The sequence below is a fragment of the Phragmites australis genome, chromosome 17 (genome assembly GCF_958298935.1).
Source record: "Phragmites australis chromosome 17, lpPhrAust1.1, whole genome shotgun sequence".
NCBI classification, from domain to species: domain Eukaryota; kingdom Viridiplantae; phylum Streptophyta; class Magnoliopsida; order Poales; family Poaceae; genus Phragmites; species Phragmites australis.
In genome coordinates this window covers 23,762,872-23,781,718 of record NC_084937.1, presented here as the reverse complement: position 1 = coordinate 23,781,718, position 18,847 = coordinate 23,762,872, and the positions used below count along the sequence as shown (strand labels likewise).

General features: G+C 42.8%; 1 protein-coding gene across 1 annotated transcript; it reads right to left on the bottom strand.

Moving 5' to 3' along the window:
• Positions 1 to 536: 536 nt before the first annotated feature.
• Positions 537 to 14,868, bottom strand: LOC133896737 (uncharacterized). Its single transcript, XM_062337341.1, has 18 exons — positions 14,558 to 14,868; positions 13,335 to 13,508; positions 13,044 to 13,225; positions 12,487 to 12,592; positions 12,291 to 12,367; positions 11,759 to 11,846; positions 11,138 to 11,327; positions 10,042 to 10,168; positions 9,871 to 9,951; positions 9,223 to 9,324; positions 8,992 to 9,087; positions 8,776 to 8,850; positions 7,180 to 7,299; positions 6,611 to 6,739; positions 2,008 to 2,085; positions 1,198 to 1,284; positions 957 to 1,043; positions 537 to 870 (listed from the first exon to the last, which is right to left on the bottom strand). The coding sequence occupies exons 1-18, from the start codon at positions 14,610 to 14,612 to the stop codon at positions 820 to 822; spliced, it is 1,905 nt and encodes a 634-aa protein (XP_062193325.1). The 5' UTR covers positions 14,613 to 14,868; the 3' UTR covers positions 537 to 819.
• Positions 14,869 to 18,847: the final 3,979 nt, after the last annotated feature.

The following is an 18,847-nucleotide window of genomic DNA, read 5'->3' as shown; positions in this document are numbered from 1 at the left end:
ACCGCCGCAGCAAAATGAATTTTCTTCGGGCAGGAAATTTTGGGATGGCAACTTATTTAGAACGCTGCCAAACATCAATTTCGGAATTTGTCATCCGATGCAACAGCACCTCCTTATGAGTGCTTAGATGATCCCACAATCAAGCAAAGACTCGTTTTATTAAGGGTGTGTTTAGCAGCGAGAAACCGCTCTGATTCTTACCAAAAACAGAAGAATCCCTGCCAAACAAATATGATTTTTTATTCTTACAAGAAACTAAAAGAAGCATTTCTATTTTTTTTTTACTAGCAGGAGAATCACTTAAAATGTTATTTCTCACTAAAATCATCTCTCCCTCTCGCATACAATCTTCAAGAATCCAAATCTATTGAACTAAACAAATGATTGCACAAATTAATTCTGATTTACTGTAGAAAAAAATTTCAACTCCAAAACGTTTTTAGAGAATCCAGAACCATACGAAACGGAGCATAAGACAAGTTCTTTTACACAGAACGTGAAACAATGTCACGATCAAACGATGTCACAGAACGTGAAACGATGTCCAATAGGATCCTAGTCTCTGGGATTAAAAACTTACTCGATTTCCATGTCCACACTTGCCCTTCATATGCATCTTGTAAGCTATTCAGAAAACTGAGCTATACAACAATATGTAATTATTCATTTCTTACCCGCTGGGAAAATATGGCCCTGTGTTTGATTCACCCAGGCAGGCAAGAAATAACCGAGGAAGAAGAACCTCGGTCAGGGCTGTACCTATAACAGTATAACCTACTTTGAGATCGTGAAAGATGATGCTGATCATATGTCCGCAAGCTATAACTTGGCAAGAGTCTGACTGTACGCTGGATCAATGCACACAACAACCTGAAAATGATCCAAACGAAATTTGTAAGTCGCCTTGAGTAGACAGGAAGGAACATGCTCGTATGTTTTTATAGAAGCAGTGGTACCTTGCCAACACTCCTGCCAGAATGAAGATATTCTACTGCATCCGGCACGGAAGCAACACCCACGAATTTCTTGGGGTCAAGGGAAACCTGTTATATGCAGTATAGCGAAACCAAGTATAACTTTAGTATTTATCAAGAAGTTATGAACCATTGCAGGGCGAAATCTTTGGGAGTGAAACAGCTGTCTGATTATTTCCATTTTATCGAACATCCACAGGCACTGTGTCATTATGAAGCATACCTTTAGCTTTCCAGAGGCATAGAGGTCAAAAAGTTTGTCAAGATGATCTTGCCACAGGTGAGCATATTGAACAAGGAAAAATCCAGCCTGCAATTAAAACGGAAAGAGTTCAAAGTTTTAAGGAGTACACTACATAAGAATTCTTTTGAATCGAACACCTATCTATGTGGCTCAATGGCTGTCCCATACATTTTCTGAACTATACATATAACTTTGAGCAAGTAGAAGTGGTTCATAGCTACCAAAAGTTTGGTATTTTTTATTAAAAGTTATAATTCTAAACCTATAGGTGGAGATACTTCTCTCCTATCTAAAGGTTGATGCTTGTCTGTTGCTATGGTATCCTGAATTTGCAAACGTACCAATGAAAAGCAAACTTATGTCATGTTGGATCTAATTTCCAATGGGCTAAATGGACAATTCGACATCACAGTTTTAACACTGCAGCTGCACATTCAGATTCAAGTTTCAACTATAGTCGGAACTAGCTGGATGCCTGACATGTTGATGCTGATGTACACGCAGACCGTAAATGACCATCATATAGAAAGTTTAACCTCTCATAGGTGTGCATAAAATGAATATAGTTATTCTCTCCTAATTATGAGCCATTTAACCAAACATAGAGACCGTTATTTCTTCATAACATCTAAAATTTGTTTGATGTCATGGCTCAATGAGAACCCAAACTCTGGGATAAACTTTATTAGTATGCTAGATGCATTCTCCTAACTAATTTAGTAGATGAACATTGAATATAAATGCATTATATGCCAACTGAAGAAGTTAGGTATTCAGCTGCACACATACCACACTTTGACTTTTAGCTAGAATCTTCTCACATAGTCCAGTGTAATTCTGTGGCTTCCATCCATCTTCTCCTTGATACTGAAAACACCAAATCAACAAATTGGTATCAATTCAGGTATAAGCTATAGCATCTTGCTAAAAAACAATTACAAGGAAAACAGGGTAATAACAAAAACTATTCAGATAGGTGTCAACAGAACCATAATAGATCAAAAAATCTTTCCAAGGTAAATTCCAAGTCTGCAAAGTATTCCGAGGGAGTTGATTCTTCCACCAAATGAAAAGTGCCAGAATCATAAGCCTCAAGTCCTCAACTTTGATAGAAATGAACAACTCAGATTGTATTCCAGGACCTCAAAGGGCTAATGTACAACTGTGTACATATACAAAGAACCCCCTATACTAAGGGCTAATAACATCCAACTACATATATATCTAACACCCCCCCCCCCCCCTCAAACTCATGGTGAGTCAGAAACAAGTTTGGAAAGATAAAACATATGACATGCCCTGGTCTACGACTTGGTGAAGAAATCAGTTCGCTGCAAAGCTGAAGGCACATACTGAAGGGTGACAACATGTTCTTGCACTTGAGAGCGTGTATAAGAAGCATCAACTCCAATGTGTTTTGTAAGCTCATGTTTTACTGGATCACGGGCAATGCTAATCGCTTCAGTTCTGTCCGACAATAGGGGAGTAGAACCCGGAGTAGAAACACCAAGATCAGCTAGAAGCCATCTCAACCAAGTGATCGCTGTCACCAACGCAATAGCTCTCAACTCAGCCTCGGTGCTCTAACGGGATATTGTAGTCTGCTTCTTAGTCTTCTAGGCAATGAGAGAGAAGCCAAGGAAAACACAATAGGCAGAAAGAGATAGACGATCAGGGGGATCACTAGCCCAGGTCGCATCAGAATACACCTGACACTGCAGTGAGCTAGAGCGTGGAAAGAATAGGCGACGTGAGATGGTTCCTCGTAGATAGCGAAGAACACGGAGAAGATGATTGCAGTGAAGTTGAGTGGGGGAACACACGAACTGGCTGAGAATATGAACTGCATGAGAAATGTCAGGACGAGTGATACCGAGATAAACCAGGCTCCCAACAAGATGATGAGAGCGAGTTGGATCCTCAAGAGGCTCACCGTCAGTAGCACGAAGGTGAAGATTGAGCTCCATAGGAGTCTTAGCAATGCAATGATATGTGAGCCCAGAACGATCCAAGTTATCCTGAATGTACTTCTGCTGGGAGAGGTAGTAGCCATCAGGCATGGAGGTGACCTCAATCCCCAAGAAGTACCGTAGTAGTCCCAAATCAGACATCATGAACTGCTAAGACGCTTCTTCACAAAGGAGATGTGCTGAGAATCATCCCAAGTGATGAGCATGTCATCAACATAAAGGAGAAGCGTCCTTCCGCGAGAGGAAGTGTGAACGAAGAGTGCTGGATCATGAGCACTAAAAGAGAATCCAGCAACATTGATGACATAGGTGAAGCGCTCAAACCAAGCACGAGGTGCTTGTTTGAGTCCATAGAGGGCACGTTTTAGACGGCAAACATGCCTAGCTGGAGCAAAATAACCTGGAGGTGGATACATGTATACCTCCTCATGTAAACCTCCATTGAGAAATGCATTCTTGACATTAAGCTGGGAGATGGACCACTGACGAACTAAAGCAACAACAATGAGCAAAGGAACAATGGTCATGTGAGTGACAGGAGCAATGTCTTATCATAATCACGACCATGCTCCTGTTGGAAACCACGAGCAACCAAACGAGTCTTGTAACACTCAATGGTGCCATCTGAGCGGGTCTTAATCTTGTAGACCCACTTGCAAGTGATGAGCCAAGCATGAGGAGGCAGGGGAACAAGGTCCCAAGTACTAGTGCGCTAAAGGGCAGCGAGCTCCTCTGCCATAGTAAGCTGCCACTTAGGATGAGAAGCAGCCTCACGATACGAGCCAGGCTCAACTGCAAGAAGAGCCTGAGGAGACAGCTCAGGAGCCGAAGAGAGAAAATCGGCTCGAAGGCGAGGAGGCTGCTGGGACTGAGGAAAACCCTAACTCACTAAAGATGACAAGCGAGATCGACACAAATGACCTAAATGATGATGTCACTGAGCAAAACAAACTGATGAAGCGATGGTGGAAGCAGCGGCAGAAGACATCAATGACGATGTGGCGGAAGTAGTGGATGGTAGATGAAGATGATCGAGGATGTAGAGGCCTTGATGGTCTCTACGACGGCAGCCAGTCCCAACTATTGCCTTGGTCTAACAGTCCTGAACAAAACAAGAGGAAGAATCAAAACTAACACGATAACCCTGGTCAATGAGCTGACCACAGAAAGAAGTTGCATAGAAAGCTTAGTAACATGAGACACATCAGGAACAATAACATGAGGTGTGACAAGAGTGCCTTGACAGGTGACTAGCATAGCCGTGCCATTAGCTATCTGAACAGAGATAGGAATAGCAGGAGGCCATGTAGAAGTGAGAGAGGAAGAATCTGGTGTCATGTGAAATGAGGCACCAGAGTCCAGGATCCAAATACCTGGAGAAGATTGAGCAATGCCAACAGATCCCGACGAGGATGGGTGAGTGAGACGCTGAAGAATGGAGACACGCTGAGCAATGTCACTCGGTGACAGTGTGGTGCCCCCTTGAAAGGAACCACCTGGGGACCCCCTTTTTGAGGAGCCACTTGATGACCCCCTTTGGAGGGACCACCACCACTGCGGGCCTGAAGCTCCTTCATCTGGATCCTACACTCCTAGCGAGAGTGCCCCCACTTCTTACAGTAGGTGCACTGGATGTCTCTAAAAGTAGAGGCAGGTGCAAAAGCTGTTGTCGGTGTAGAGGCAGAAGACGAAGTCGTAGCTCGAGTCATCGAAGTGGAAGCCGAAGGCGAAGCAGCAGTAGATGCAGCCAGAACAACTACTAATGGTTGCTCAGAGAGGCTGCGAAGCAGCAGTAGACGCAGCCAGAACAACTACTAATGGTTGCTCAGAGCCGTGTCTCCTCGGCTCGAAGAGCAATAAGCACCTCCACAGTGGTCGGCGATATGCTCACAAGCTAAGCACGGACGGGCTCAAACTCAGGCCGAAGTCACATAAGGAAGTCGTACATGCGCCGCCTGTCACGCTGAGCTTGTTGCATCCGCCAGCAAGTGGAGCAGCTGGAGTAGAGTGGATGATCCGTATCGTCGATTTGACGCCACAGACAAGTGAACTGCCAGTAGAATGCGTCCACAGTGGAGTCACCCTGCCGAAAGCTCACAAGCTGCCCCAACTAGTAGAGAGCCTCACCACCCTAGTGATAGTGCTCTTCAAGGTACATCCAGATTGCCCACGAGCTAGGGAGCTTGATGATCTCCATGGAAATGTCACGGCTGACACTGTGAACGAGCATGGCCTTCACTCGAGCCTCATCGGCATGCCACTGCTCTAGAGCATCGAGGGCAGCCTGATAAGCCTCCTCAGCATCCGCAATGTCAATGGCAAAGGCATCATTAGTCGCCTATGTAGCAACCTTGTCTTCATCCATCATGACAGGAGATGGTGTCGCCGATGACGTCGGCAGGACGGGCATCGGAGGATAGGGCCTCGTACCTGTGACGTGTCCCAGTAGGTGATAGCTATCGAGGATGACCCACATGTGTGCCGCCCACTCCTGATAGTTGGTCTCATCCAACTTGACGATAGGGGTGGTCTGCGAGGGAAGCGGAGGAGTAGCCATGCTCGCTGGTGCGTGTTCCTCCACTAGTGTCTTTACTACACAACACAACGCAATGCACACAGCACACCATCAGCAGCAACAACAGCACACATCAGCAGCAGGAGAGAAGGGGAGCATAGATTGGGTGACGACGTCCCATGGGGAGGTGGGGCATAGCAGGAGCGGCCCTAAGCAGATCGAGCACACAACATGGGTCGAAGGAGGGGTGGCGGCTCTCGTCATCGTCACGCACATCGCAAAGGCGGGGCCGGCACCGGGCTGTCCCTCTCCTTGTAGGTGGCGGCGTAGGCTAACACAAGCTTGATGGGGTCCAGCTTCTCAGCCTCCTTGGGCGTATGTAGCGGCGGACCGCGAGCGGACACGGGAGCGGAAGGCGACGGCGAGCTCGAGCAAGCACGCCTCAGCGGCAATGGTGGCGCCCGCGCGGAAGGGTATGGGATCGGGTGGGGAATGAGAGGAACAAGGAAAGGGAAGAGGGAAGAAGGTGGAGTTGCTTGACCACAGCCGACGGAGGCTCACCGGCGACTCGCTGGCGGCACGTCGGTGGCAGGGATGGAAGGTCCGGTGTGGATCGAGAACATCCCTAAAGCTCTGCTACCATGATAGAAATGAACAACTCATATTGTATTCCAGGACCTCAAAGGGCTATGTACAGTTGTGTACATATACAAAGAACCCCCTATACTAAGGGCTAATAACATCCAACTACATATGTCTAACAAACTTATCATTTGTCTTAAAAGTCTGGATGTTCATTTTGGTGGAGCGCGAAACAATTTTTACATATCCGGATATCCCCCCTCGGATGTTGCCACTCACAATATAATAAATAAAAGACATGAGTTTCGAGGTCTGCCAACATTACCTGAGATATCATACCAATTACAATGAGTCGCCCATGGATTGCGAGTGCATTTAAGCACAAGCCAAACATTTCCCCACCTACAGATTCATATATGATGTCTAAACCTCTTGGGAACTCTTCCTTCAGAACCTGAATTCAAACATAATAAACGCATTGAGAAAAACACAAATAAGGGATCGGTTTAAATAGTTTACAGTCACTTGAAAGTTAGAACTGATAATTTCAGCAATACTACTAGTGACTAAACATTTTCTACAGACACATCACAACATGAGTGTAATTCAAGCATGTGCATCAAACATTTTGCATTAGCATTATGCATGCTACATGAAAGGTTACACTAGTGTAAGGGTAACACAAGAGGTAGGACAAAACTCAATAACAGAAACCTATAATAGACTACAAAATAAACGTAGCACATTTATGCCAACACAAGAATATGCTATCAAGCTGACTCCTAAGGTGATGTACAGTAAAATTGATGACGCATAAAACATTACATAGTAAAATTGCATTCTGTGCAGTAAATGTACAGAACGTAAATCTGGAAAACTGAAACAAAAACATACATCTTTGATTCTTTCATTTCTGTAATTGATGACACGATCAACTCCTAAGGAAGCCAGAAGTGCAGCCTTACTTTCACCTCCACATGTCGCAACAACCTTGTTGCCTGCTAGTTTTGCCAGCTAGTGAAGATATGTAAAGAAACAATTCAGAATATAAGGATATGGTCCAGGGTTAAAAAAACAATAGCAAATGATTAACAAAATAGAATAACATGTACACAGAACAAAAGATGGTCATCCCCATACCCTAGAATATCATGCTCATTGCTCGATGCAGCAAAAAGTGCATTTAGTGATTAAAGCATGGCCCTAAGAGCTAGTTATCCAACTTACAAGGAATGGTTATCCTGTTCAAGTTCCAAAAAATAATATAAAACATTATATTTAGGAAAAAGTCCAAATTACTCCCCTGAACTATTCTTGTTGTCTAGATAACCCCTCGAACTTTAAAACCGTTTATTTAACACCCCCCCTGAACTATAAATATCGGATCACATAACCCCCTAGAGTGGTTTGCAGCAGCGGTTTTGATGACGTGGCTGCCCACGATATCATTTTCGCTGACATGGCAGTGCACACGTGGCCATGTGTGCCCCTCCCACGCCGCAACCGTCGTGCGTGCCCCTCCCGCGCCACCCCTCCACTCCTTTCCCTGCTCCCTCTCCTCCCATTGAGCCACGAACCGAGAGCCAGCAGCAACAGCGCACCGCATACACGAAGCAGCCGCCGCAAATCCACACCGCCGCGGTGAAAAATCTGGTGAACCCAAGCCAGATCAGCACACACCGAGTTCATGGAAGAGAAGCAGGAGGTCGCATGAAGCTTTCCCAGCCTTCCTTCGCGCCAATCCGCCCCTTCCCCGAGCAAATCAACAAGCAGCGCGCCTTCTTCCCTAAGTCTGACGTCTTCTCCGCCCCTTGCCATCGACACCTTCCTGCTGAGCCTCGTTCCTTCTATTGGTGACCAAGGTGAACTTCGAGGGGCCATCACACATCTTGTGTGCGCGTTGCGGTGCAGTCAGCCCGACACCAGTGTGGCTATCTGCATGCGTCGAGCGTTGTCGTCGCCTGCTGCACATCGCCGGCTAGGCTCCGATCGGACCCTCTGGCCGAAAACCCTTCAAATGGATTCGCAAGTTCATGCCGACGCTTGTGCCGCCTTCCCCCGGCTGCACCGTCACCCAAGCCGTCAGCAGCGAGCTTGCGCTGAACTGCTGCCGTGGCTACCCTGTGCAACCACAGCCCATGGTCAATTTTGACCTGGTCAAACCATCCGGTCCCACTATCTGCTTCAATGGCCAGAATACGGTCGGTGTAAAAAGTTCCAGCCACTAGGGGATTCAAAACGTGGTAGCCGCGTCATCAAAAACAGGTGACATGGCAGCCACATCACCAAAACCTCCGCCACGTCATCAAAACTACTGTTGCAAACCACTTCAGGGGGTTATGTGATCTAGTATTTAAAGTTCGGGGAGTTAAATAAACGGTTTTAAAGTTTGGACTCCTTGCAATATATACAAATATATGACTATGAGCAATTGAGCATTACATCAAACAAATAAGACATAATAATGTTATCAAAATGGCATCGGCTGACCTGAACAGCGAATTGTCCTGTTCCACCAGCAGCTGCTGTAACTAAAACAACTTGCCCAGATGTCATTTGGCCTGCCTAAAGCCAGCAAAAAATTCAACCACATCAGAATAGGATGCAAAATAAATATTTCAGTGCACAAAAGTTTGGTTGACCATACAGGAGGCAATGAAAACAAACATATATGTGTGTGTGTGTGTGTGTGTGTATCAATTTAACCTTTTCAAGACCAATTGAAGCAGTCAGTCCTGATGTCAGCATAGCAACAACCTCCGGGTCTGGTCTTGGCACTGGAAGAAGATGTTTGGCTAGAACCTTCATAAGAAAGATGTGAAGCGAAAAATCATTACTGACAGACAGAGAATTCAAAAGGCTGGGGATTTTCATTTCAAGGAGGACATGAGCTAGCAGGTAATTTAATGTGTAACAAATGGACATAAAACGCAGCACCAGAGAGAATTCAGCATAGCTTCCAAAAGTCATAAGGGCCACCGGAGTGCCAACTTTGATATGATTCACTGAATTTCCAACAGAAGCAACAATTCCCACACCCTGCATATATTAAGATTCCTCATGAGAAAAAAAGGTAAGGAAAATTAATGAGGAAAGTCAAAGCATCCCAGGTGACCAGAAAGAAAGTTGTAATGCAATTTGTACAGAAATAATTCTGACTTCTCTGGAGGGCTATGCAGTAACTCAATTATATATCGTAATGCCTATGCATATGGAATTATAGAATGTGCAATCAGGTATTGATATAAGTATGTTGTATGCCATGGAGTCTCCTGTTTTTCTTTTAGTGGACCAACTATAGTTTATGTCATGATGCATTTGATGAATCAGAGTTATGACCATACTTCGTCCGTTTTTCCTATTGTGTCATGTGGAACGATGACAACAAAAGTCTGCTGATCCTGCTGCTGTTAGCGAGCTCACTGCTATGATTAACTTTCTCCATCGAACTATCAGTAACATTGTTATGCTTGGGAATTTATGGTATAAGAATGACAATGCAAGTTGCTACAGAGTAATACATCTTAAAAGCATTATCCAACACTGAGCATGCTATTAACATGGACGTGTGAGAACATCAATTACCTCAAAACCAGCATCAAATGGAAGGCGTGTGGCAACTTCTTTAGCATTACCGCTGAAATAGCGCCCAGAGCTGAAGTTTACCTGCACAAGACCATTAAATTGTCCAAAGGTTAATAATGGGCACAGGGCAATCAGAAGAAAGCAATTGGAAATACAGAACCAAAGACTTACATCACTAGCATTTACACCAGCGTATATTATTTTAACCAGAGCACTGTGTGGTTCAATAGGCAATCTCAATCGCACACGGTCAAGTCTTGTAGCATTGCGGAAATTATGGCTGAGTGTATGAACAACTCTACACAAACATCATTAAGAGACAATCATTAATAAAGTAAATGCAATTTTGAATACCCCGATGAATTTTCCAGCATGTGAGATATAATAACAAAAAAATATCAATCACCTAAGAGGAACTAGGAAACTTTGCATATTAAGAAGAAATAGACACCCAGATTCAAGCCAAAGAGGACTTGAACCTGAGTGGTGAGTGTGTACACCCACACCTCCAACCAACTAAGCCAAGCTCAGTTCCTATGTGAGATATAACTGGCAGGCTATTGCCATCAGAGGAACTTTCTGGTGTGTGAAACGGGCCAATTGATGATTTGCCACCGCTAAAAATGGGCTTCGCTTATTTGCCACTCTGGTCCACAGTCATACACTCAGACGGTCCCATATGTCATTGACTTGGGTGGCATTATAATCGAAGGGGCCAAAGTTTTGGGTGGCAAATCATCAATTTTTTCATGTGAAACATGATAACTGACAGGCAATAGAGTCTAAGCTCTGCCATTTTATCAAATAACCTTCTATAAAATGACAAGTGAAGAACAAAAGAACACCAAGGAAAAGAATCTGAAATATTCATTCCCTCACATAGAAAATACAGAACTTGGAAGAGCTCTGTTTTTATCGGATGCAAATAACAAATAGCAAGAACCTGTTTATATTGATGTTGAATGTAGAACATAATATTCAAAAGATTTTTCTAATAGGACGGTAAATCTCATAAGATCAAAATAAGCAATATGTCAGCTGGTGTATACAGTACAGACATCTTTCCTGCTAGCAAATGTTGCAGCGCTATTGAGAAACATGGGACCTAATGTTGTTCACTTTCTGTTTTAGTGGTCGAATCAGTGACCTAACCCATGTTAGGGAAGTGCTTGAAAAAGAACAGCCAGCTAAAGTGCTAGGGAGCAAGACTAGCACATCTTAAGAACTAAAAATATAACAGAGCAGGACAGGACTACCTAGTACTTACATCTTCTCAAAGAATTCAGGTGTTTGGAAACTGGGATATATGTTGTTTGTCAGCATCCTTTTTGACTTGCTTGGATTCAGTATATACTTTCTTTGTTCTTCTGGCGTTGGCCAATATTCCATCCCTCTTCGTTTCGTTATCCAAAGGCAAGCACCAGCCTTGCTCTCATCCTTTATAAGCTCAAATGCGCCTGAGCCAAATAAAATGGTTCTTCAAAGATAACATTACAAGAGAAATATAAAACATCATATGCAAGAGATAAATTATTGATATGTGCCTAGACCATCTTTACCAGGCAGATAGGGTATGGGCCCACTATCATTCGCAACAGTTCTCAAGCTCAGAGATCCAAGTGACATATTCATGCAAGTTTAGTAACCTACATGTACTTAATTCAATTTGTAGCAACAGATTCACCTGTGTTTTACATAGAAAAAAATGTACACATAATTTTGTCTTCAATTAGATCATTTAAAACACCCCATCCCAACATAATATTAGAACAGCTCATCATAGGCTTGCAGTAATATGTAGTATTTTTGGTCCCCACATAAAATTATGGTAAAAAGCTGAAAGTGTTAAACAGTTAATTACAGCTCAGCAATGTGAGAAATGATATACCATTAACAACATCCTCCATCTTCAAATATCCACCAGTTGCATCTACAATTTTGCGATTGATTTGTTCCGCCAGATTTGTTTGAACAAACTGCACAAATTAGTCCATTACATAGGTCAAGCTAAATAATAATAATAATAAAATATCGACGCCACCTTTGTTCCTACCAGCAATTAATCATGATTCATCAGACAAAATGATACGCTAGTTTCTAAAACTGTGGATATCAATTCTTGCCCATTATCCACAGACTTTCTTGGATTGAATTATCAACAATTCTGGCCCCCATCTTGATTTAATAATTTATCTCAAGTACATGTCCACACCTGTGTTGAACTATCTATTAATACGGATTTATCTAATGGAGAATACAATGTGCTCTACTGTACTATTGTCAAGTTAATATTTTGAAATATAACACTAGCAAATTCTCACAAGGTTAAAAAATATATGTACAATATTACAGCAAATGCAAGTAAGCAAATGATAGAAAATAAATAAAGATTTGCATCCAGGCATGTAATTTTGTAATACCTCAGGGCAGAGCACATTGACACGAACACCTTGGCGTTTCAATGGAGCAAGTGACCTTGTAAACATAACCACGCCCCCTGCCAAAAATGAAGTTTTATGGTCATATTATTTTACACAAATCAATATATTTGAACTGGCTGTATATTACAAAATCGCAATCTGGTGCCCAGAAGAACATATGGGATCATATATGCACCTTTTGTCCCACTATATATGGGATCGAAGAACATAGGATAAAGGCCTGCTGCTGAACCAATATTTATTATGACACCAGGCTTCTTTTGGGATCGCATTATTTGACTCTGGTGATTAAAAAATCAAACCATAAGTAGCGTACATGTGGCATTGGCAACAGTGATACAGAAATGAAGAATTCAAACTCCATCAATAATGCAAGCCTCATCTGTCTATTGTAATTGATCTGAAATACTATCCTACTTCTTGCTCTCAAGGAAACCTTAAGGACATGCTACATACTGACAAAACTATTACTTCCTGGAATAAAACATAAGTGATGTTTTGAAATGCATGCAGTCAAACTTTGTAAATTGTGAAAATCAATATTTTTAGCAGAATATCTCTATGAATATTTAATTGGACATACAAAAGCTGCATATGAAGATTTGTCTCGACAAATTCATAATATTATATTTTTTACTGGTGGCCAAAGCTGTGCGTTACTACAAATTAACAGTTTGAGATACTGAAAGATCAACTTGATAGATTCATTCCAACAAATAACAATAGACTTACTGCAATGCGAGTACCATCAATAACAGCAGCAAGGTTCACATTTACAGCATGCCTCCATGTTCTAGTTCCATCAGATGTATCATCATAAACTAGTGTTTTGTTGGCAATTCCAGCACAATTAATGCAGATATCTAGTCCACCATACATGCGTACATGTTTCTCAAAAGAAGCAGCAAGATCATCTACATATCAAATAGTGTGGCTTTAAGATCATGGCAAACCTGGAGCTTAAGCAAAGTTGTGCTTTCAGTTAACATTTAAAAGTCAAAAACCTAAACATAAAGATCATACCTGCATTACTAACATCACACTTAACAAATATAGCAGATGGGACTCTAAGATCTCCAAGAAATTTGTTGTTTTCCTTTTGAACTAATGTAGCAACTTCTCTTCCATTTTCCTCAGAGAAATCAACAACAGTCACAAATAAACCCTTCTGTGCAAAAGCAATGCAAAGTGCTTTCCCTGAAAAACAGAAAAGAATTGTCAGTTGATACATTGGAAGGAATCTATATTATCCTATTGAAATAAAGGGGTAGATTTAATCCATACTCCCATACACTCAAGGGAGTAGAAGCTACCATAAAATTTTCCTCGCATTAAACTCACGGTCTACAATCTACATCATATCAGAGTAATAGCGAGCCTATTTATTCACTATTATAAGCTCAGTATAAGAGAGTACAGTCTGATTCCATGGTCAGCTTGAGAATATGGTGGCTAGTTTAATCTAATTTTGCTTGTACTCCTCAACTTTCAGTTGCTTTTAAACTATCCTCTGCTTGCAGTTGCAACCTCGCCAAGATTTGTTATAGACAGAGATTCCTGCATGGTTTCACGTTATGTAATGACTCTAGTACACAACTTCGTTTCAAGCAAACCTTCAGTTTGAAGTGTGCACCTCCCCAGTAAAGCTTCTCCCATCAGCTATATGCTACTGTAGTTTGCAAACTGCTCCGATTGTCAGCAGATCATTTTGATACAGAATAATTGCCAGGCACCAAATCCAGATACAACTCGAAAAGTGCATGTGCTGGACTTCGTTAAAGGTGGGGATGGGTACTGGTTCCTGCTACAGTACTCTCTTCTAACAATACTCTTGAGCTCGTTGTTATTGTGTACGGGCACAACAATCATTCACAAGTTAAGAATGGTGTCCGTGTGATGCTTAAACTTCACTTTTAGCTCTGCCTGAAACAATTTTAACCCATTACCGTACCATAAGCGGTGCTCAACCGCAATAACATGCCCCGCCCTCGTTAATTTCGCCTCCAGTTCAAGTGCTACAACGCATAATTAGGCCAACCCTCCCATTTCCCACACGAAGCTCTCAACTCACGAGAAAAAAAAAAACCAAATCAGCCCACGAGTCAACGCAGAAACAAGCATCTCCCGGCTCGCAGGAATCTCCCCCCTTCGTACAGGTAAAAGCAAGCGGCACGGGGCATCAGGACTCAACTCAGCATTCGCGGGCGTCCGCGCGCGGACGCGGAGAGAGAAGGGGCGCTCCTTACCTATGCCGGAGGCGCCGCCGGTGACGAGCGCCGACATGCCGGGCTTTAGCTCCATCTCGCCGGAGCCGGGGAAGGGGAGAGGCCGCCGAAGAGCGTCTGCCGAGGGCGAAGGCGAGAGTCGGAGAGAGATGCGGAGCGAGACGAGACGAGGGAGGACGGCACGCGGAACTACCGAGGGGAAGGACGAGGTGGATCTTCGGCGCCCCCGCCTCTTGTGTTTATCTGCGTTGTGTGTTCGCGTCGCTGTGCTGGTTTCCGTCCGATTCGCGTCGCCTCGGCGTGACAGCTCGATCTCGGAAGCCGAAGGCCGAAGCACGCACCGGATGATTAGCGAGCGCATGACAGCGTGCTCCAACTACTTTTCAAGGACTTCGATGCGGATAGGTTATGTGCTGTTGGGTAACACGGAATATAAGTGAGCTTTCAAAAAAATTGACAAAAAATGCACTAATATAAGTGAGCTTATGTTATGGATCCATGTAAAATTTCATGAGCAAATTTGATCTCATGTGCGACATAAGAAAATGACATTTTTTTAACGGCAAAATCACATATTGGCACTCGTTATGCAGTATATTATATTTGGTCACTATTTTTTATTCAAATAGTTTTATAAACTTCAATAATTTTATGAGATTCTGAAAGTGTATTTCGAGACAAATATACACTTATAAGTGATTTTTTATTTTCAAACTAAATATTTTAAAAATTATTAATAAAAAAATCACTTTGATCAGATCTTGTCCGAAACGAAAAGTAGTTGTGAGTGGAGGAAGTAACTAGTTAGTTATAGGCTCATCCGGTGCCGGACAATGATATTTTTTTGCAAAAAGTTGACTACATATCATATATAATAGTCGTAGATGTCAGTAGTCGTTAAAATTTTAAAATTACTTAATATATTCTAGCTCAATATACTATTCATATTTTATGAGTCTTTTCGTACTTAGTCACTACCGCACTCTATCATCTTAAAACCTAATTAGTTCCTGATGACTTAAATTTTTTATCAATGTATAACCATTATTAAAATGTTTGCGGCTAAATAAAAACCTTCTAGAACCAAAAGAACTCACTCACACGCTAATTTAGTGTGTGATTTGAGAAGTTAGGTTGAGAGGTTGCAAGTTTAAGTACAAGTGAGCTAAACTCCCATTTTAAGCACTGGAGTTCATCGATAAGAAGTTCGCAAAACATTTGTTACTCTTGGAGCATGAAGCTCCTAGGTGGCTAGGTGGCGTCAACGAGCACTCAAGGTTGTGGTGTACCGTGGAAAGTTTGTGAATGCTTTGATTTTGCTCCAGAAGGGACGAAATCAAGACTGGAAACCCAAACTCAAGTGTGATCGAGCTTCTCAACGGAGACATAAGAATCTCTAGAGGAGGTGTTCGAACTTCGAGAAATAAATCTTGTGTCTCCTCTCTTATTTTCTTGTTCTTGAGTTCTTGCTCAATATTTATGCATATTGCTCGATCTACTTGCTCGTGTGAAATTGATTGTATGTTCTTCGTGAATCTACTTGGAATCATCATTTGGAACATAAGACTTCATTTGGTTTGAGCTAGAACTCCTCATGCGTCATTTAATTTCAGTTTTCAGTTCATTCAATGTTGAATTCGGAGCTTCTGAATTTAACCCGGAAACTCCGGAAATTGTAAAATCAGATCTGAACCCAAAGTATCTGGGTCAACCCGGAGCCTTCGGTGAACAGTATTTTTAGGATTTTCAACTAACGTTTTCTTGCATATCTTTTGCTAGTTTTGAATAATATTTGTCACCTTAAAATTGTAACTTTTACACTTATTTAGGATGATTGTGCACTAGTTGAGCCTACTATATTTAGAATTTTTACTTATGAAAAATCTATTAGTTTATTTTCCGCTGCAAGTTTAGGCCAACGGTAAAAGGAGTGAATTTTATTAAAAACGCATATTCAACCCGCTGTAGGTGATATCATTGTCCTATCACTATCTCCTCGGGAATATTTGTAACATCTACACCGACCACAAGAGCCTCAAATATATCTTCACCCAAAGCGATCTCAACATGAGACAAAGGAGATAGCTTGAGTTGACCAAGGACTATGAGTTGGAGGTCCATTACCATCTGAGCAAGGCGAACGTTGTCGCCGATGCCTTGACCCGAAAGGCTCAATGCAGTTGTCTTTTAGTTTCGCCCGCGAGTTCCAATTTGTGTGATGATTTTCGGAGGCTTGAACTCGAGATGGTTCCGGGGGGTTATCTTTCCAACTTAGAGATAAGATCTGCCCTCCTCGACCAAATCAAGGAAGCTCAAAAGAAAGATAGAGGCATGGAAAGGATCCGTAACAAGCTCAAGGAGGGGCAAGCTAGATGCTTTACTCTGGATGATGAGGGTGTCTTATGGTTCATGAAGAGACTAGTGGTTCATAAAGTTCTGGAGTTGACAAAGAATATTCTAGATGAAGCTTATGATTCATTGCTATCCATCTATCACGGGAGCACGAAGATGTATCAAGATCTGAAGCAGAGATTTTGGTGGACTCGCATGAAGCGAGAAGTCACTAGGTATGTCGCCGAGTGTGATGTTTGCCGGAGGGTGAAGGCCGAACACTTCAAATCGGTCGTTACACTTCAGCCTCTACCTATCCCCTCATGGAAGTGGGAGGAGACCGGTATGGATTTTATCACTAGGTTACGCAAGACTTCTCAAGGCTATGACTCGATTTGGGTCATTGTGGATCGGTTGATGAAGTCCACTCATTTCTTTCTGGTCAAAACCACATACTCGGTCAAGCAGTATGTAGAGCTATACTTCACACGAGTTGTTTGTCTTCATGGTGTTCCGGTGAAGATCGTCTCTGACTGTGGCTCCGTCTTTGTCTCTCATTTCTGGAAGAGCCTTAATGAGCCATGGGAACTCAGCTCTTTCACAGTACCATCTACCACCCTCAGACTGATGGTCAAACCGAAAGGGTGCATCAAATTTTGGAAGATACGATCCGAGCTTGTGCGCTCACGTATGTGAAGAAGTGGGGATTTGCTTGCCGTTTACGGAATTATTCTACAACAACAACTATCAATCAAGTATTGAAATGTCGTCGTTTGAAGATCTCTATGGCCGAAGATGCTGGACCTCGTTGAATTGGTCTGAATCCGGTGAAAGATCTTTTCTAGGTCCGGATTTGGTTAAGGTCACATAAGAGCATGTTTTGACTATTCGAAAGTGTCTCCTCACGGCTCGGTCCCAACAGAAGAGCTATATGGATCACCACCACCGAGAGCTTATATTCACCATTGGAGATTTTGTGTATCTCAAAGTCTCCCCACTCAATGGAGTTCGACGCTTTCAAGTTAAAGAGAAGCTAGCACCTCGATATGTGTGACCATTCCAAATCATTGCTCGACGTGAAGAGGTGGGCTATCAATTGGACTTGCATTTGTCCCTCTCCGCCATTCATAATGTTTTCCACGTCTCACAACTGAAGAAGTGACTTCGAGTTCCAACTAAAGTCACCGAGATTGCAAATCAAGGGTTACAACTGGATCTTTCTTATTGTGAGCGACCAACACGGATTTTGGATGAAATCGAGTGCAAAACTCGACGATATTCTATTAAGTTTATCAAAGTCCAATGGAGCAATCACTCAAAAGACAAAGCGACTTGGAAGCGTGAGGATCAAATCCACTCCGAATATCCCGAACTTTTTTAGAACTTGTGAATATCATTGTAATTTTGCACAATTGGAGCATCTCACATGTCTATAGTTATCACCATGTTGAATGAAAAGTTTGCTCCCAAAGGATTACACTTAGAAACCATCCAACCGGGAGAACCATACTCTGGGCAGTTTGACCGCTGTTGGTTTGCCGGTCTGACCGCCAGAGCTGCTTAGAACCCAAAAGCTCTATGTTCTCGGGCAGTCTGACCGCCCGAGGCATGCGGTCTAACCGTTGGTCGGCGGTCTGACCGTCGGCATAACGTTTGTCCGACCTCCAGAACCCAAAACTCTCTGTATAGATTTCGGTCCAACTGTCATTTTCGTGTTCTAACCGAGCCGTGGTCTGACCGCCAGCTCATGTGAAGGTTCCCCGCTATCTTTTGGTTCAATCGCGAGAATCCAAAACTCTCTATATAGATTTTGGTCCAACCGTCATTTTCATGATTTAACCGAGCCGCGGTCTGACCAAGCGTAGCTGCGGTCTGACCGCCAGCTCATGTGAAGGTTCCCCGCTATCTTTTGGTTCAATCGCCAGAACCCAAAACTCTCTATATAGATTTTGGTCCAACCGCCATTTTCGCGATCTAACC